The sequence below is a fragment of the Macaca mulatta genome, chromosome 8 (assembly GCF_049350105.2).
Source record: "Macaca mulatta isolate MMU2019108-1 chromosome 8, T2T-MMU8v2.0, whole genome shotgun sequence".
Taxonomy (NCBI): Eukaryota; Metazoa; Chordata; class Mammalia; order Primates; family Cercopithecidae; genus Macaca; species Macaca mulatta.
In genome coordinates, this window is record NC_133413.1 from 154,319,638 (window position 1) to 154,339,075 (window position 19,438).

At 63.2% G+C, this 19,438-nt stretch overlaps 1 protein-coding gene and 1 non-coding gene across 25 annotated transcripts in view; both read right to left on the reverse strand.

Annotated features, from left to right (window-relative positions):
• PLEC (plectin) overlaps window positions 1–19,438 on the reverse strand; it is a 61,572-nt gene that overhangs the window by 25,884 nt on the left and 16,250 nt on the right. For 5 of the 24 annotated variants that reach the window (XM_077944343.1, XM_077944342.1, XM_077944340.1 and 2 more), the window contains exon 1: window positions 2,361–2,741. The exons of 7 other annotated variants lie outside the window; for them this stretch is intronic. In XM_077944343.1, coding sequence (XP_077800469.1) covers window positions 2,361–2,472 — 112 coding nt within the window. In that variant the 5' untranslated portion in view covers window positions 2,473–2,741. Of the gene's footprint in view, window positions 1–987; window positions 1,270–2,360; window positions 2,742–3,228; window positions 3,361–4,996; window positions 5,177–8,792; window positions 10,058–12,276; window positions 12,407–19,438 lie in introns of those variants that run through there. 12 more of the 24 variants (XM_077944332.1, XM_077944349.1, XM_001088212.5 and 9 more) reach the window with 6 other exon arrangements.
• On the reverse strand, window positions 3,773–3,870 carry MIR661 (microRNA mir-661). Its single transcript, NR_032680.1, has one exon. It is a non-coding gene; the product is annotated as a microRNA mir-661 (primary transcript).

A 19,438-nucleotide genomic window follows, 5' to 3' on the forward strand; every position in this document is an offset into this window, starting at 1 on the left:
CCTGCCACTAACAGGCCTCCAAAGATGCCGCCCTGGGCCGGGCCAGGGACAGGAATGGGGCAGGGGCTCAGGGAAGGGAAGGGGCAGGGTGGGGAGAAGGGCTGGGGCAGGGCAGGGCTGGGGCTGGGTGTGCTGGGGGCTCAGTCAGGGGCCTCCACCTCCCAAGCCTGGCTCGAGTTCCCCTTCCCCACTTCCTGCCTCTGGGCACCTCTTTGCTCTGAGCTCTTCCCTCCTCATCACCTCCCCTCCCTCCCAGCCCAGCCTGCCCCTTTGATCCCTACCATGGATGCCCCATTCCTCCTATTCTGACCCTAAAACCAACCGCACCCCCTCCCCACTGCCCTACCCAGCCAAGCCACACCCACCCTCTACAGCTGCGGCTCAGCTGGCTCTCCCACCTGGGACGTACCCAGAACACCCCCAGCTCAGGTGCCTCTGCACACCTGCCTGGCACCTGTGCTGTCCAGGGCAGCTGACCCTCGGCCGCCAGCCCAGGGTCCCTCACGACAGGCACTGCCATGGCCCTCTGAGGAGTATCGCCCCCCGTTTTATAGGTGTGGATGCTATGGCTGAGGTCCCGCAGCTAGTGGAGACAGTCCTAGGACGGAAACCCCAAGACTGGGAGGGGAATCCCACTGGCCCAGGACTGCAGCAAGTCCACAGAAGGCCCGGAGCCCCGCCTTCAGCACCTCCTCCCTCCCCCGTGTCCTGGAAACCCGGGCCAAAGCCCAGGCTGACGTGAAGCAGCTGGGAGTACGCCAGCCCCGCCCCCTCCAGCCCCTTCTTTAGAGACAAACAAATGGGGGTAGGGGAACATCACCCCGCCTTCCTCCCCAGGTGTTTCCGGAGCTCAGGGGGCAAGGCTGCACCTGGCCAGGGCACCACCCCCATCCCAGGCCGGGCGGCGGTTCCCAGCAGAGACCAAGCCCCACTAGGTGAGGGCGACGGTGGCCCCTTCGGTGCCACCGGCCACGCCACCGCACCCACCTACGCAGCACAGCTGCCGGTAGAGGTAGCCCCTGCGGGCCCGCTCGCAGCCCCCGTCCAGCCAGCACGGCCGCTCCAGCAAGACCTCCCTCGGCGAGGCAAAGGCGCCCCCCGCCCCCGACATGCCGGTCGCGGCCTGAGCCCCGGTTGGACCCCCGGACAGTGCGGGGAGCTGGACCGCGGCTGCGCCTCTGCTTCCAGCCCACGCTGCGAGGGCGCCGGCTTGGCTCTCCACCTCTTCCACCTCCCCCCACAATCCGCCCACTGCGGGAGCGAGGCCCAGACCCAAAGAACCTGCCCTGGCGCACAGCCCCGCCCAGCGCAGCCAGGAAGCCGCGCCCCAACCCACGGGTCGGGCTGGGAGGCTGCCCCGGGACTGCCGCGGCATGGGAGGGGCCTCCCAGCAGGATGGCACTGTGGGGCCCAGGGAGGAAGGCAGGGCATGGGGCCAGGTGGTGGGCAGACAACGCTAGGGGCAGAACCGAGGGGCTGAACCACATCTGGGGAGTTGAGGCATCCTGTGAGCCAGGACCGTGGCCGAGGGGGACAATCGTGGGCCGAGATGGGGAGGGAGGGACAGTGTCTGGTTCCCGGCCAAAAACATGGATGGGGAAGAAGCCCTCAGCCCAAGTCCCATCCTGGCAGCTGAGTCCCCGGCAGCTCCGAGCGTCCCCAGCTCCACGCCTAGAAGCCCCATCTTGAGTCATCTCAAGTTCGGGGATCCAGCAGAGGAGCTGAGCCAGGCAGCGCCCTCACTGTAGGAGAGGTCCAGCCGGCCAGGTCCCCGATAGGCAGTTCTTCTGGCCAGAAGCCCATGCTTGAAGCTGCCCAATCCCCAGGGCCCCGCCCCAGGCTCCATTCACTCCAGCCCCACCCCATCCTGTGCTGGGCACAGCTGCTACCTGGGACCACAGCCCAGGAGCTGGTGACTTTGAGCAGGGAGGGCAGGGCACAGCCTGGCTGCCCCCACCCCCTGTGGGGCCTGAGGGCATGAGGGCACCTGCCTCACCTGTGTGCGGCTCCACCCCCTGCTCTGTGGGCAGGGAGCCACCTCTACCTCAGTGATGGCCGGACAGGCACCTGCCCCACTTGTCCCTGCCACGGCAGCTGCCACAGGCTCCTGCCCTGCCAGCCTCCCCTTCCACCCTCCTTCCCAGTACAGGCTGCAGGCTGAGGGCCGCCGCAGAGCCTGCCCCGCCCTGGGACTGCAGCAGGGTCAGGGTCTACACTGCAGGGTGGGGCGGGGGGCAACACTGCTTTCACTGACATGCAGCTTGGAAACAGGAAGAGGAGGGCACAGGGAATGAAGGGGCGGGAGGCAGGCGGCCCCTCTGCCCCGCCCCGAGTCCCTGGCAGCCACCAGCCGGGCTTACCTTGCTCGTCCTGTGCCCACCGACGTCCCCTGCGCCAGTGCCACACAGCGGCCAGGGTGACAACATGGCCCACAACCACCAGGGAGGGAAACAGGCTGCCTGAGGGCTCCATGGCCACCACACAGAACCTCCAGGGCTGCCCTTCCTGCACTGGGAACCGGCTGCTCCAGGCTAGACAGGCCCCCTCCCGGCATGCAGGGTGAGCGAGGGGGAGCGCCGGGACGGAGCCTGCCCTGCCTGCAGGACCGCCCCATACGCGGCGGCAGCCCCGAGACAGCTCCCGCCCGCCTTCTCTCCTCCTCCCTCCGCCGGTCCAGCCCTCGGCACCTCCCCACCCTCGCTCCCCACCCGGCCGGCTCAGCTGTCCCTGCGCAGAGCTACTGACGCTCAAGGTTAGCTGGCCTTAACCCCTGCGTCCCCGTGGCCACACCCGCTGGGAGGAGGGGCCAGCCGCACGTATGGCCAAGCTGCAGCCCCCCAGCACTGCCCGCGGCCTCGGCACACACCCTCCCTCCCTCCCAGCCTCCCCCTGCTGTCCCCACCAGAAGAGGGGCCTGAGCAGCCCACGCCGCCTCCAAGGCTGCCCCCTGGGGAGAGCCGGCCGGCATGGAGGGATGCCAGAGCCCCCAACCCAAGCCTGCAGCTGATCCCACCGCACTCCCTCACCTTCGCCCTCCTCACCAGCCCCAACGCCCCCAGAGTGAGACTGCAGATTGGGGTGAGGGGGTTTAGGTGAGGGCGCATGAGGCAGGCTGCGTGCAGGGCAAGGGACAGAGCCCCTGGCCTCCAGCCTCAGCCCCAGCCCTCTGGCTCCTGTCCCCAGCAAGGGGCCAGGATTTCACAAGGCTTTCAAGGGCTGCCCACCTACCGGGCACGATCTTCATCGGGGACGGTGGCAGGAGCCCACAGGGCAGACGGAGCGGGCCAGGGGTGTGGGAGGTCACAGGCCCCTCGGAGGAGGCACAAGCCACCAGCGGCAGCGTCGGGTGGGAGGAGGGCACGGCCGTGCCGCTGTCAGCAGCAGGTTGTGGGGGAGGGGAGCGGTGGGCAGGGACCCAGGGGATATAAATATCTGAGGAGGGCGCGCGAGGACCGTCACCACCCAGACTTAGAACATGACGTGCAGCGCGAGGGCACCCAGGCCCCGCTGCAGTCGGGTCTGGCTGGGAGATGCCACCCGACACCTCGGTCCCCCAGCTCCCACAGGGGGTTCTAATATAATACAGCAAGGCGCAGGGGGGCGCAGGCTCACGTCCCTGCAGGAGGGGGTGCAGTCCCCACCCACCTGCCCTGCCCACCCAGGGGGTACTCTTGGAAAGGCCACAAGGGCCAAGAGAAGAGGCTGCCCATTCTCCCAGAGGGCCCTGCGCAGGTCACTCAACGCAGCACCTGGTCCCACCGGTGGCCGGGACAGCCGCCCCAAGGTCACGCACGGGCCAGATACCCAGGCAGCCCAAAATCAGGGCTCAGGCCACCCAGGCCAGCGCCTGCCCCACAGCACAGCCTCTCCTGGGGTCCCAGGAATCTGGGATGGAGACGCCTCTCCTGGGCCACAGCAGAAGACTGGCCTGGCTCCACCCAGGAGCCCCAAAGCCCTGCTCTGTGGAAGGCCTGGGTCAGGGGGCCTGGCCACAGGCAGGCCCATAGTATATCCTATGCAGATCAGATCCCAGTGCAGCCGGGGAAACAGGATGTGGGGCATGCACAGTCCCGCTCCTCTCCCTGGAACCCCCGTCTGCTGGGCACACCCCTCAGGCCCAGCAGAATGCACGTTGATGGTCTACCCCATCCCACAGCGTCGCTCCTGGCACCACATGGAACCCTCAGCAAAACCCGTGAAGTCCTATACCAGGAATGCGTCATACAGACCAGGAGCCTGAGGCGCCGCCCGCCGTCCTGCACGCTGCCATCTGAGCCCAGGTGGCCTCCACCGTAGTCACTTCAGCCCACAGCAAGGCACAGTGAACCAGCCTGGCCCCGGGCCACTAGGCAGGACACCCCGGTCCATGCTGGGAAGCCCAGGGACAAGAGGGCCGGGCCCACCCCAGCCTCCTGCTCTCCAGCCCCACACCTCAAAAACGTGTGGCGGAGGGAAATGCCTGCAGTGGCCCGCTCTGGGTGGCCAGGGGTTGGGCGGGCCCCGACAGCCCTGAGGGTCAGGGATACCCGCTGCCCCAAAGGCATGCCAGAGACGGCCCAACTCCCAGCTGAGCCCAGGCCGGCATCTGGCCAGCAGTAGGCAGGGGCCGACAGGCTGGACGTTTCAGCCCACTCCCCGTCACAGGCTGGGGAAGCCCCAGAGGAGTCTGACTCAACAGCCTGGGTGAGAACCAGCTCCTGGAGGCAGGAGTGCCCCAGGCTGGCAGCGGGCAGTTCTTCTACCACTCCACAGAGGCCCGGCCGGGCCTGTGCTTCCGGGACACACATCACACACACCCCTGGGGCAGCTCCAAGCGGGGGCCGTGCCTATCCCTGCATCCCAGATTCTGGCGTCTGGCGGCACAGAACTGTGGGCAACAGGGAGACAGGTCTGCCAGGGGCGGCCCCGGCCCCCTTGTGGCCCTGCATAGCCGGAGGCCTTGGTCCCTGGCTCCCCATCCTCTGCCTCCCACAGCCCCCAGCTCTGCCTGCCCTACCTTGGCCCAGCTGAATCAGCTCCTCCATGCTGTACCTGTCCATGGCTGCCGCACAGGCCAGGCTGCTCCGAGAGCCGGCAGGGAGGAAGGCGAGGCAGGAAGGAGGGAAGGGGTGGGAGGCAGAGGGAGGGCCCACTCATGCCCTGGTAGCAGCAGCTCCTCCTCGCAGCCACCCCTTAGTCAGTGAGTGGAGCTGAAGCCCGGCAGACTGACGGGTCAGACCAGCCCGGCAGACCTGCCTGGGGGTGCGGGGACTGGCCTGCCTGCGATCCCGGAGAGCCCTCTGGCCCCAGCCCATGGGTATTCCCTGCTGTTCCTGCCCCGCCCAGCAGACCCCACCCTATAGCCTCCCCTCCCCACTGCAGGCCCCACCAGCCCAGCCCTGCCCTCCCACCCTCCTACCCACATTCCAGGCATCCATGTGCCCAGTGGTATTTCATGAGCCAGGCGGGAGCAGAGCCCCAAACTGCCCACCCCATCCCACTCCTTGAGACTCACGTTCCTCAGCCCCAAAGGTGGTCTCTTCCTCCACCTGAGTCCTCCCCAACCAGCACAGCCCCAGGCATCGTGTCCAGGGGTGATGGTGACACCTGCCTCCCCTCTCCATACCTCTCCACCCAGATGCTCGCTGACCAGTGAAGTGCAAATCAAAGCCCACCATAACTCCCCTTAGAAGCCTGCGGGCGATCTACAGAAATCCTGTAAACAGGCGACTCGGCAAAGCCAGTGATCCCTGTGGAGAGCTGGCCGGGCCACAGTCCACCTCCACCCGGGCACCCTGTGGCCGTGAAGAAGGGCAAGGCAGCCAGGCCACTTCCAGGCGCCCTCCTTGACGCAGGGCCACAGAGGGTCAAGGAGGGAGGTTGGAGGCACAGGCGTGTCCTCCGTGTAGAGCGGAAGTGGTGGCGGCTACCCGGCCCCTGCCCTTTGCTGTGAGAAGCAGCTCTAGGTGCTGTGTGTGGACAGTGCTCGCCATGGTGGTGGCTGCCTGGCCCCTGCCCGTTGCTGGTGCATGGACAGCGCTCAGCTGGCATCTCCTCCACACAATCCTCAGTTCCTTCAGAATTTTGAGCCAGGCAAAGCATCGCTATTTGCAAGGTAAATTAGGACTGGGTGGTAGCTGTAATCTCAGCACTTTGGGAGGCTGAGGCGGGCGGATCACCTGAGGTCAGGAGTTTGAGACTAGCCTGGCCAACATGGCGAAAACCCGTCTCTACTAAAAAAAATAAAACAAAACTTAGCCGGGCGTGGTGGCTCACGCCTGTAATCCCAGCTACTCAGGAGGCTGAGACATGAGAATCGCTTCAACCCGGGAGGCAGAGGTTGCAGTGAGCCAAGATTGCGCTACTGCGCTCCAGCCTGGGCAACAGAGTAGGACTCCATCTCAAAACAATAAATAAAATAAAAATGAAATGTACATGAAACTCACATATAAAAACACACTCCTACAGCTTCCCACCACACCAAGCAACTGAAACTCTCTGCCACAGGCCCAGGGCCTTCCCATGAGTCCCTCCGGCCTTCCGGCTTCCCTCTGTCCCTCTCTCCAGGCTGCTCCTGGCAGGGCAGGCACCTCCTCAGAGCCCTCCCTGATTGCTTCTGAAGCCACCTCCCCATCACTCTCTCCTCACCCAGTTCACCCCACACATCTCAGGGGCTCCGTCTGGGTCTGGCCCTGGCCTGTGCATGGCTATGCAAGCAGGTGGGCAGATGGCTTCCCACACAGATGTGCTGCCAGCAGGCCCCGAGGGGCCACACCCAGGGATAAGCAGACCACCAGGGCACAGGGAGGGCAGGGGCCTCACCTCAGGGGTATAGCTGGCGCTCCCTAGCCAGGGCTGGATGGAGAGGGGCAGCTCATCCAACAGGGCCATCGTGGACCTGCACAGTTGGCCCACGAGCTCTGACCTTGCCCTTCTGCCGACCCACGGAGCGGCTGTGCGGTGGGGAAGGGCAGGGTAGCTCACTGCTTGATCACTTAAAAAAACCCCGAGAAGTCCATGGTCTCAGGTATCATCAGAACTGCCACGGGCTGTATGCAGGGCCATCATGACCACTGCCACTGCCTGAGGCCCAGCCCTGGCCCTCTGCCACACTCCACATCCGAGCCTCCTCCTTCCCATCCCCAAGCTCAGCCCATGAGGTCCAGGGGAGAGAGGGGTCTGAGCCTGCTGGCCCTGACTCATCCGGAGCTGTGGCTCGCTTCCTGTTGGAAACTCTGAGCTGCCGCTGGCGGCTGTGGCTTCAGGGGGACTTAGTCACCTCCATCGGGGAGGGGTGCCCTCCACTCTGCCTGCTGCAGCCACACCCAGCACCCCTCCTCCTTGGCCCTGCCGCCAGCTGCCTGCCCTGCAGGCCCAGCCCAGCCACGGACAAGGAAGGAGAAAAAAGAGGGGAGGGGCTCCCAGTCACCACACCCAGGAGTTGAGCATGAGGAGGCTGGGCTGCCAAATGACCAGGGAGTGGGTGGGCAGGGGTGCCGGGTGGGAGAGGCCAGCAGGAAGGCCACATGGGCTGGGTCTTTGTCTCATGCCTCCTGTCGGAGACATGTCGTCCATTTAGCGAGGAGCTAGAGAGGCCGCACAACCTGTCCGAGGCCTCAGAGACAGCCAGGAGGGGAGCCCAGCCTCCACCCCACAGCCTCACTGATCCTCCCAGATGGGCCCAAGGCAAGCCCCTAACAAGTCCAACTCACCCCAGGCCAGCCAGCACCAGGGCTCCGCCCAGCCCCCCATACAGGGAGCTGTGCCCCAAACTTGGGCCTCCCCTGGGCCCCCTCCCCGACACCCCTGGCAAACTCCTGGCCACCCTGAGAGCCCCACTCTAGGCCCCCTTCTTCAGCCTGAGACAGCAAGCTGCTCCCCAGGTGCCAGGCCCAAAGAGGGAGGTGGGGCCAGGCTGGCCTCAAGCTGGGGGATCGGGCCATCCTGAGCCACCATGGAGGGCAGAGTGCTCCACTGCGTGTGTGAGCCTTGGGCTGCAGGGGACACATCTGCCCACCTGGGTCCTGCTGGTACAGGTGCTTGTGGACAGAGGGAGGCCACAGAGAAGGGGCAGAGCAAAGGGTCTCTGGAAGCCTCTGGGACGACAGGACCCGTCCTGTCCTGTGGGACCTGGTTCATACCAGGAAGGGCCTATCTAGGCCCCAGGCTGGGCCAGCACACACCACACCCCAGCCCCGCGGCCTCTGCTGTGCCGGAAGAGCCTCCTGCCTGGACCCTGCGCTTCTCCCCATCCCACCCAGAGCCATCCCCAGCCACCACCAAGCCCAAGCTGGCCAAGCACTCAGTTACTGGTCACACTGGGCACTCTGTGCAACACCAAGCCTGACCCATCAACCACTGTGGCAGGGGAGGCAGCCGGGCCACGTGCTGGAGGAGGGCCACACCCAACCAGCGCCAGCACCTCCTCGCACACCCCCACCTCGGTGCCAAGGAGCCTCGGGGCAGACAGGTCACTGGGACAGCAGAGGCGGCGTAGGGGGTGAAGGCAAAGGCAGTGTTGGAGAGAGGGGAGGGGGCGCCCCAGGGTGTGCCTGGGGAGGCACTGGCATCAGCCACAGGCTCCTCCTTGGCCTACACACCCCAAGGTCCCCAGCCAGCCGAGGAGGAGGGGCCATGTGGGTCCATCAGCAAGCACACCCCCCCCTCGGGCGGGGGGGCCACCTGCTGGTGTGAGCAACGCTCCACAAGCCGGCCGACCACTGCAACCACTCCAGCCCAGGCCCAGGCCCAAGACCCGACAAACCAGACCCCCACTTTCCACCCCTCATGATTGGGGTCAGGGTGCAGCTGACCTGTGGCTGGGGCAGGCTCCGGGCCTGGCCTGGCCAGGGTCCCCTGGGTGGTAGCAGGCACCACAGGGGTCTCAGGTGACACCTCCTCAAGCTCCTTCCGACGGTAGACCCGCTGCTCCTCCACCGGCAGTGGCCCCCGCTTGGGTGGGGAGCCCAGGGGACCCTGCACAGCCTGCACGTGGGGGGTGCGGCGTGCGGGCATCACCATGGCGACGGGGCGGCGCACGCGCTGCAGAGAGGCGGGCACGATCTCCGGTGGCAGGTGCAGGTACTGGCGGAGGTGGGCAATGCCTTCATTGGTGAGGTACCAGTAAAAGTGGCACCAAGCAAAGGTCTCACGGACCAGGCCCCGTGCCCGCAGGGACGCCATGGCACGCATGACCTGCAGGTTGGTGACGCCGGGCACATGGGGGTGCCAGCTGCGGGGCCGCCGGTCCTTCTTGGCCACCATCACACCCTCGCGGAAGAGCACCTCATAGATGGCCCGCAGCTGGTCCCGTGGCATGAGCATGCCAGCCACCATGGCTGCTGGAGCCGGGCAGGCAGCGCAGGGGCGAAGGCAGCAGGCAGGGCACCACGAGAAGGCCCGGGGCACCGAGAGAGGCTCTCGCGCTACAGGGTGTGACAGCGGGCAGTGGCAGGGCAGGCAGGCAGGCAGGCTGGGGTGCTGAGCGTGAGGGCGCGGGCTCCCGGCTGTGTGGCTCGCGGCGCCTGGCTCCGTGCAATCCCGGCGGCACTGCCGGCTGCCCGCCCTCCTCCAGGATGCCGGGCCGGCCCCCTCTGACTCAGCAGCATGGGCGGCCCCTCCCACCCACAGCCGACGGGGCCCTTGTAGAGTAGGGGGCACCTCAAGAGGCAGCGGCCATCCCCACAGCTGCCCCTTTCCCCCCACCAGGCCCCGCGGCTCCAACGTCAGAAATGACATCAGTTTCTAAACACATCCTTCAAGGTCCCTAAGACTGTGCTGGGGCGAGTGGGGGCGGATACAGACCAACAGTCTAAAGAAGAGGGTGGCAGGGCAGGCAGGGGGGCTGAGGGCAGGAGGGGTCCTCGGCAGGGATGTGGGTCTGGTGTCCCGGCTTCACAAGGATCTGAAGGGGGGTGCTGGGCTGCCAGGCCTGGAGGGACGTGAGGCTTGAGCGGAGAGGACTAGGGCCTGGGGAAGAAGCTGGGGTCTTGAGGGAGGAAGTCTGAGGGGAGCGGCTGGGGGCAGCTGCCACAGCACAAGGACGGGCGGGCTGCAGGAGCCGCTGCTGCTGTCCATCAGGCAGGCAAACGGACAGAGCCCCCACCTCCACACACCAGGCTTGGAGGCGGTGGCCACCCAAGTTAACACTTCCCACTCCAGGCCAGATTAGGGGTGGCCTCTCCAAGCCCACAGCCCTGTGAGCAGAGCACCGGCTATGGGGCTCAGAGGGGCCTCTATTCACCCCCGCCTCCAACCCAGCTGTTGGAGGCCAGAGACTCCCAGATGCTGCCACAGAGAAAGTCACCGAGTCCCTACGGCCCACAGATGCCCACCCTGGGCAGCCCAAGTGCCCGTCTGTGGGCCAGATGGATGGCTGCAGGGTGGAAGAATGCCAGGCCAGAAGACGGCCAGGGCCCAAGGGAAGGGAAGAGGAAACTGCCCTGTGAGGCCCTGCAGGCCTGGCCCAGCCACACCCATCATGCCCCCACCCCCTGCTGTCGCGGGCACTGAGGGTCCAGGCATGGGCACCACACCCAACACTCCCACCATCCCACGCTGTACTCCATGAACCCCCACCGGACTGCTGCTCGCCCTGAGCGGACACACCCCTTCCCACCAAGCACAGCAAACCCGGGAACTGATTATAAATAGGGCAGTGGGGGGGAGGGAGGGAGAGGGGGGATCCCGAGGTGGGAGGCGCTGGCCAGCAACCGGCAGGCGGCCAACAAGCAGCTTGTGGGGGCGGGTTTATGGGGCCGTCTCCATGGCACCAGGTGCAGGCTCCAAACACAGACACACACGCGCACACACACGCACGCGCACGCCTGCGTGCACAGAGATGTGGTGGCGGGGAAACTCTGAAGGCACAGCCGCTGTTCCCACAGCCCTCCGGCAGGGCCAGCTCGTTGCGGCATGGCTCTCCCTCCCTCTGAAGCCAGCCCCAGGCAGGAAAAGGCCAGCCTCAGAAGGTGAGGCTCAAGGAGGATGTAGGGACCACAGAGGCCACGCCCCTCGGACCACCAGCACCTGCGGACCCTCCACCCACCAGGGCTGTGGCTTTGGGAACACCACCAGCTGGGTCCAAGCCTGCCCAGCCCAGTGCCCAAAGCAGTCCCTACCCTTTTGGCCAGTCCCTCAGCGCCCCCCACACACTGACCTCCTGCACTCCCGGCAGCCCCACCGCATCTTCCTGGCATGATTCCCTAACCTAATCCCCACCAAATCTCCAAGAGCCCCACCAAATTAACGCACGATACCCACACTGTCCCAAAATGACCCCAAGGCTCCTTAAAAGCACGTGGACCTAGGTTCTCTCCTACACAGGCCTGCAGGGGAGCCGGGACTGACCCCCACTGAGCCGCCACCCGACCAGCCCGCCTCCCCCGAGCCAGCTCGGGGCAGGAGAGGGCAGTAGCTTCCTCCAGCAGAGAGAGGGGGCGGGGCTCGGTGGGAATCCCCTCCCTCCCACCAGCTAGGGGCCTGCAGGCGGGAAGGGAAGCCGCAGGGAGGAGCCCGGAGCAGAATGTTCCCGGCCCACCCTGCCAGCTCCGCACACGCCCCCCCTGCGGCATGCGCCACCCCCACCCCGCCTTGCAGCACACACCTCCTGCAGCACACACCCCCCGAAGCACACACCCCCCTGCGCCAGGGTCCAGGCGTCCCCCCGACCCCCGGGCGGAAGCTACTGCCCCCCGCCCCCACCCTGTGGGAACCGAAGCGGTAGCTGATTCAGCACGGGGAGGGCCAGGGTGTGCGACTGGGCGGCCCCTCTCCCCCCACTCCAGGCCCCTTCAGGTTTCCAGAGCAACCAGTCAGGGCTCCTGGGCAGCCCCCAGCCCCCCCACCCCACCCCAAGACAAAGAGCTGCAGTGTGGACTTGCTCAGGGCCAGCCGGCCCGGCGCCTCTTCACAGTGGTCCCCACAGCCCTGCCCTGCCCCTTGGACGCCCCGTTGTGGGCGGCAAACTCGGGCGGGGTGGAAGAGGCTGACCCTGCTGTGAAGGCTGAGCTCCCACCGGTTCCCTGTCCCCGCCCCGCCGCCGCCGCCGCTGCAGCAGCCACCCCGCCCCCGACGCTCCTGCAGGGCTGCGGAGCCGCGGGAGCCAGCCCAGTAGGACCCCGAATCAGGTGGAGCCCGGAGGGACAGGGTCTGGGGTCTCCTGCGGCTCCGGCTCAGCGACCCACAGTGTCGCCCCAGGGATGGCAGACCCTGCCCGCCACCCTGCGTGGGCTGCACCAGCCAGAGGTCACTGTGTGGTCCGCGCCCCCCGGCTCGGGCCTGGCCCCGGGACCGCACCTTTGAGGGAGCTGATCTCGTGCTGAATGGCTCGCGAGGGGTCCATGTCTGCGCCGGGGCTGAGGGCGGCTGTGCCACCGCCAAGCAGAGTCCAGCCCCGCACCGCACTGCCCAGGCCAGCGCCGCAGCCGGGGGAGGAGCCCGGAGGTCTGGGGCAGGGCCTGCCGGCCAGGGGCGGGGCTTCAGCTGATCAATGCGCCGGACAGGGCCGCCCTGGGCGCATGCTCCCGGCCGGCCGCACCGCGCACCCCTCCCTCCCAGCCCGCAGTTCTGGGGCACAAGACCCTGCTAACCCCAGCCAGACTGCCAGGTCACCAGGCCGGATCCAGGAGCGCTCGGACGGCCCCGGCCCATCCCACAGCCCCCCGCGTCCACTGCAACGAGCCATGCTTAGAACTGCCTGTGGGACACAGGTGGGAGGGCCTCGAAGCCGCCACCCATGCCCTGCAGGAGATACCCACCCATCCAGATCTCCCAGTGACCTCCTCAGCCGGCCCAACTCCAGGGCCTGGGCTGGCAGGCTGCTGAGATCAAGCCCCCAGACCCTGGGCGGCCACCTCCCACCTCCTCAGCCCCAGCAGTGTGCCCCTTCCCGGGGCCGTCTCACCTCTGTGCAGCCCTGGGTCAGGCACCTCCTACACTGGCTCCCAAGATGACAGGTCCGACCTGCACCCTGGCCTCTGCCTCTCCCAGCCAGCCTCAGGATGCCCCACAGGTCCTCCTGGCTGCGCCCCCCACCCCCCAAGTCTGCCCACTCACCAGCATCTCCACTCCTGTGAGGATGACACTGTGGCTCCATCCCACACCCACCCTGCCACGACCACCAGGGACCCTCCACAACTGCTCAGATCCAGCTACCCCTATGGTTAATCGGGTCAGCCTCCTCAGCCAGCAGGAGTAGCTGTGTGTCACTACCCAGGCCTAGGGGAGCAGGTTGCACTGGCAGGGTGAGGTCAGCTCTGCCTCACTGCGCTGCAGGGAGGCACGGAGGAATGCCTGGGCCCTGCCCACACCAGGGCACCCCTTCAACACTGGCCCCAGGACTGTGCTCCACCCTAGTCCATGCTGGTAGTGTGGGGTAGGATGGCCTCCACAAGATAGAAGTGACCAGCCTGCCTGTCTCCAGCCAGGCCTTTCCTCTGCCTTCACCCACAAGTCCCTCCCGTCCTGCAAACAGACCCACTGTGCGCCAGGTTGGGGCTGGCGTGGAGGATGTGACCATGACCCGGGAGCGAGGCTGGCAGCTCCCAGGGGTACAAGCTAACAGGCAAAGGGCCAGAAGCCCCAGCCGCACTGCAGACCCAGCAGTTCTGGGGTCTCTCGTCCCCCACCCATCCCTGCCCTCCCTGGGACTCAGCCAGTTGGGGCGTGGGGAGTCTCAGGAAACACCAGTTCCAAACTTAGGGGAAATGGTGAAGTGAAGAATTAAAACAGAATTCCAGGCCGGGCACGGGGGCTCATACCTGGAATCCCAGCACTTTGGGAGACCGAGGCAGGTGGATTGCTTAAGGTCAGGAGTTTGAGACCAGTCTGGCCAACATAGCAAAACCCCATCTCTACTAAAAATACACACAAAAAAGCAGCCAGGCATGGTGTCGCACGCCTGTAGTCCCAGCTACTAGGGAGGCTGAGGCACAAGAACTGGTCGAACCCAGGAGGCTGAGGTTGCCATGAGCCAAGATCACGCCACTGCTAAATTCCCAGTTAGGTTTTACTAAGCTATATCTGGATGAACCTAAATTTGGCCTGCAACTGAATCGTACTTCCTTATTAAACCTCAGCTGAAAGTGACAGATATTTATAAACAGACCTAAAAAGTTCATACGTTAAAAAAAAATGCTGTTTTGTTTTGTTTTGTTTTGTTTGAGACAAGGTCTCACTCTGTCACCCAGGCTGGAGTGCTCAATCACGGCTCACAGCAGCCTGGACCTCCTGGGCTCAAGCAATGCTCCCACCTCGGCTTTCTGAGTAGTTGGGACTACAGGCGTGCACCACCACTCCCAGTTCATCTTTTGATTTTTTATACAGTTTGTCTCTCTGTTGCCCAGGCTGGTCTCAAACTCCTGGGCTCAAGCAATCTTCCCACCTCCCAGTGCTGGGATTACAAGTGTGAGCCACACTGCCCGGTCCAGATCAATTTTTTCAATTTAATGCATAAAAATTTTCCTCAGCCTAGGGAGATTTTTTTTTTTTTTTTTTTTTTTTTTTTTTTTTTTTTTTTTTTTTGAGACGGAGTCTTGCTCTGTCGCCCAGGCTGGAGTACAGTGGCGCGATCTCCGCTCACTGCAAGCTCCATCACCTCCCGGGTTCATGCCATTCTCCTGCCTCAGCCTCCTGAGAATCTGGGACTACAGGCGCCCGCCACCACGCCCGACTAATTTTTTTGTATTTTTAGTAGAGACGGGGTTTCACCATGTTTGCCAGGATGGTCTCGATCTCCTGACCTCGTGATCCGCCCGTCTCGGCCTCCCAAAGTGCTGGGATTACAGGTGTGAGCCACTGCGCCCGGCTTTTTTTTTTTTTTTAAATTGAGGCGGAGTCTTGCTCTGTCACCCAGGCTGGAGTGCAATGGCGTGATCTTGGCTCGCTGCAACCTCCGCCTCCTGGGTTCAAGTGATTCTCCTATCTCAGCCTCTGTAGCTGGGACTACAGATGTGCGCCACCACGCCAGGCTAATTTTTGTATTTTCAGTTGAGACAGGGTTTCGCCATGTTGGTCAGGCTGATCTCGAACTCCCGACCTCAGGTGATCCACCTATCTTGAGCTCCCAAAGTGCTAGGATTACAGGCATGAGCCACTATGCCCAGCCCGGAAGACTTTTTTTTTTTAAAGATTAAAATGCATACAATTGAATGGTGTAAGATTGGCCAGGTGTGGTGGCCCAGCACTTTCAGAGGCTGAGACAGGAGGATCACTTGGTCCCAGGAATTCAGGACCAGTCTGGGCAACATAGCAAGACACTGTCTCTGCAAAAAACTAAAAAACTAGCCTGACATGGTGGCCTGTGCCTGTGGTCCCAGCTCTTTGGGACGCTCAGACAGAAGGATAGCTTGAACCAGCCCACCCAAGGCTGCAGTGAGCCATGATTGCACCACTGCGTTCCTGTCTGGGAGACAGCAAGATCGACTCAAAAACAAACAAAAAAATAGGATCATGGTTTTAAGCTAATGAGAAGGTGAGGGCACATAGCTGTTCAGAGAAGGAACACACAGGTTTTCACACACCGACTCTGCCTTTAACTTGCCCCCTGAAGTCAAGCTGCCCACCTATGAGTGGCCACCATAGTCACCTGTGGTCACCTGCAGCCAGAGGCTTATAGACAAGCTGCAGCAGCTGCAAGGTTCTGGGAAGGGGCCTGAGACTGCCCAGCCCAGGCAGGCTGGAACGGTGGCTACGTGGTGCAGCCTCGGAAGTGGGGGCAGCCACGATGACCCTGGGAAAGGCTCAGCCAGCAGCACGTTAGTCAGTTCTGTGGTTCCTTCCCGGCACAGGCTTCCCAGAGGGAGGGACAGCTATGTGGGGACAGGCCACAGGCAGCCAGCACAGGAAGAGGGGCCACATGCACCAAGGCCTTGATGTAGAGAAAACAAGTCCAGGCAACCCCCATGAATGTGGAGGTGGCTGTAGCCAGGAGGGGGGCGCCTGGAGACAGGGCTACAGCCAGGGATTTCAACAGGACAGGCAGGTCCCAGGCTGGCAGCGAAGGGCCTGAGAGCAAGAGATTTAGGCAGCAGGGAGGAAAGGGAGCCGGGATAGAGGAAGCTGGGCGCCCTGATGACACAGCTCTGGAGCGTGGGAAGCAAAGCCCCGGCCACTGCCCAGGAGACCTCATGGCTCTGGCCCCGCCACCAATTCATGGATCACAAAGGAGTCTTGCCGAAAAAGCACGTAGGTCTGTGTGTCCAGGCCCGTGAACTGGAGGGGCCTCCAGGCTGGAGTCGGACTCACCAGCACCAGTGCCGCCGGAAAACCCCTACCTCTACCTTCTGCTCTGCTGGTCAAACCCAGCACGGTCCCCATGCCCCCATGCCCAGCTGGGGTGCCATCAGGCCTCCTGGCCAAGTCTCACACCCTGGGCAAAGCCAAATTCTCTTGAAGCTCTCTGCAAAATCCCCACACCACTGGGGACCCCAGAAGCAAAGTTGAGCCCAGACACCACAGATAAGCCCTCCCTTCTTCCCAACCCCTCTGTCTGGGCACAGAGCAACCCCCTCTTCACCAGTCCCCTGAGACCCTGGCTGCCCTGGCCACAGGCCCAGGCCAAAGAAGGGGCTCCAACCCTGTCTCCCACACCATACCTGCGCATGGGATGGGCCCTCTCCTGAGGCCCTGCCCACCACCACCCTGCCCGCCCTCCGCTTTGCTCCCCGCCCCATCTTCACACCCACCCACCCACCCAGTCCCTAGCCCCATGGCATCCTGCCCTGCTGGGGCTCTCTGGTGGTGGTGGAGCAGGCCAGTGGGCTGTGACCTGGTGACCCCATGCAGAGGTGACCTGCGACAGGCAGACACTTCCCTCTGGGGTCCCCTACAATAGCCGCAGGGAGACCAGGCCCAGTGAAATCCTGCCATAGATACATCCCGCACACACCGAGCCCTCCGGACGCACAGACCCGTGCTCTGCTCCCCGCTGAGCCTGAGGCAGACCTGCAGGAGCCACCTCACCTGCCCCAGGCTCCTGCCCCTGCACATGCTGTGGGGCTGAGGTGGGAGGAGAGCCCTCCACGTCTGGAGGCCACCCCGTGCAGGGTGGGGCTCAGTGCCAGCTCAGTCAGCCTGCAGGATTTCTGGGGTCCAGGGCCACCACTGCGGGACTGGATGCCCACCAGGGCTCCTGGGAGTCCCAGTGAGGGACCCAGCAGGCACAGAGGTTACCTCTCCAAGCCACATCCTTCTCCTCCCTCCCCTGCAGCCCAGTACAGGAGTATCTCAATACCACGGGTCTGCTGGAGACCAATTTGGGGGGAAGGTCCTGGGTCCCACCCACGTGACCCATCCATTAGGGGGCCTGTCCTACCCAAATGTCTCTCAAACCTGTCCTGTGCCCACTGTCGCCACCACACCCTGGCCTGGCCACCACCTTTTCATCTCAAAGAAAGTGGTAGCCTCCCCTGTTGTCCTCACCTCCACGCACTGGGCACACAGCAGCCAGCGCTCTCCAAGCACAAGCAGGTCCCACCACAGCCCTGCCGCTGCCCTCCCGAGGCCATCCTCACGCGGGCACCTGCTCCGCTGCAGCAGGGTGGACCTTGCCAGGCCTCTGCTGAGAGGCTTCTCGCCTGATCCTTGGTGGCTCCCCTTCCCTCCCTCCCTCTCAGCCCCCCAACACTGAGACGCCTGTGTGCCCCTGGGGCGGCTGCCTCACCCAGCACTGGATACGAGGGTGTTACCACAGGAGACGTGGAGCAAGAGAAGAAATGAATTCCTGGAGTTCAAGGATGGGCTGCACTTTCCCAGAACTCTGCTAATATCGTTGACTTCACTCGTAGATTAAAGGAGAAAACCTGTATATTGATCTCAAAAATTCTGACAGCTCATTTGATAAAAACCAGCGTTTATAACAAGGGATGATGCTCTCTGCATTGTTAACATGAGAATAAATGCCCCTCGTAGCACAGCGGGGCACCCTCCCAGAGCCAGGCGAGGCTGCTGAGGGGAGGGCATGTGAGGGTGAATGCCAACGGTGCAGGCGCAGCTCTTGGTCCAGTGCCAGGACATGGGACAGCATTTACCCAAGTCAGCACTGCTCCTCTTGGCACCTGAAACAACTCAACTCACCATTTACTGGAGCTCAGAGAGAGTTCATTGAGAGGCTGGCTTCAAACGCAGTTAAAAGACCGAGCGATTTCTTTAGGCCACAGCAATAACAAGTTAGGAAAATACAGCAGGAAAAACTCTTCATCAGCACAAAACACTCTGAATAAGACAACTGATGATCAGTCAGAGCTGATGCAGGGAACGCCCCGGCTCCAGGATGGCTCCAGGACCAGGCTCGGGGTCCGGGATGCAGAGGTCCCAGATGGCAGACGCTGCGCTAACCTGATTCGGCCGCAGTTCTGCTCACCCTCCCACTGGCTCTGCCAGGAGACTCATTACACAAGTCCCCATCAGACAGCGAGGCCACGTGGCTTGTCTGAAGCTCCAACACTGGGTGCTGGGCAGGCGGGAGGAGTCGGCCCACTTGGGCACTGCTGGGGGGATGACCCTTAGAGAAAGGACTGCAATACCCAGCCAGCAACTTAGAAATTGTTTAAAAATTGTGTCTGAAACCTCGTGCAGTGGCTCACGCCTGTAATCCCAGCACTGTGGGAGGCTGACGCAGGCAGATTACTTGAGCCCAGGAGTTTGAGACCAGATTGGCAAACACGGCAAAAACCCATACCTACTAAAAATACAAAAATTAGCCAGGGGTGGTGGCTCACGCCTATAGTCCCAGCTACTCAGGAGGCTGAGACAGGAGAAGTGGAGGTTGCATTGAGCTGAGATTGTGCCACTACACTCCACCCTGGGCGACAGAATAAGACTCCATCTCAAAAAAAATAAAAAAGAACTGGCCAGGTGCTGTGGCTCATGCCTATAATCCCAGCACTTTGGGAGGCTGAGGCGGGCAGATCACCTGAAGCTGGGAGTTCGAGACCAGCCTGACCAACATGGAGAAACCCTGTCTCTACTAAAAATACAAAATTAGCAGTGCGTGGTGTTGCATGCCTGTAATCCCAGCTACTTGGGAGGCTGAGGCAGTAGAATCGCCTAAACTCGGAGAGTGGAGGTTGCAGTGAGACGAGATTGCGCCGTTGTACTCCAGCCTGCTGGGCAACAAGAGCGAAACTCTGTCTCAAATAATAATAATAATAATAAATAAAATACAAACTTAGGCTGGGCCCAATGGCTCATGCCTGTAATTCAGCACTTTGGGAGGCTGAGGCGGGCAGATCACCTGAGGTCAGAAGTTCGAGACCAGTCTGGCCAACATGGCGAAACCCCATCTCTACTAAAAATACAAAAATTAGCCGGGTGTGGTGGCGGGCGCCTGTAATCCCAGCTACTCGGGAGGCTGAGGCAGGAGAATCGCTTGAACCCAGGAGGCAGAGGTAAGGTGATCCAAGATTGCACCACTGCACTCCAGCCTGGGTGATAGAGCAAGACTCTGTCTCAAGAAAAA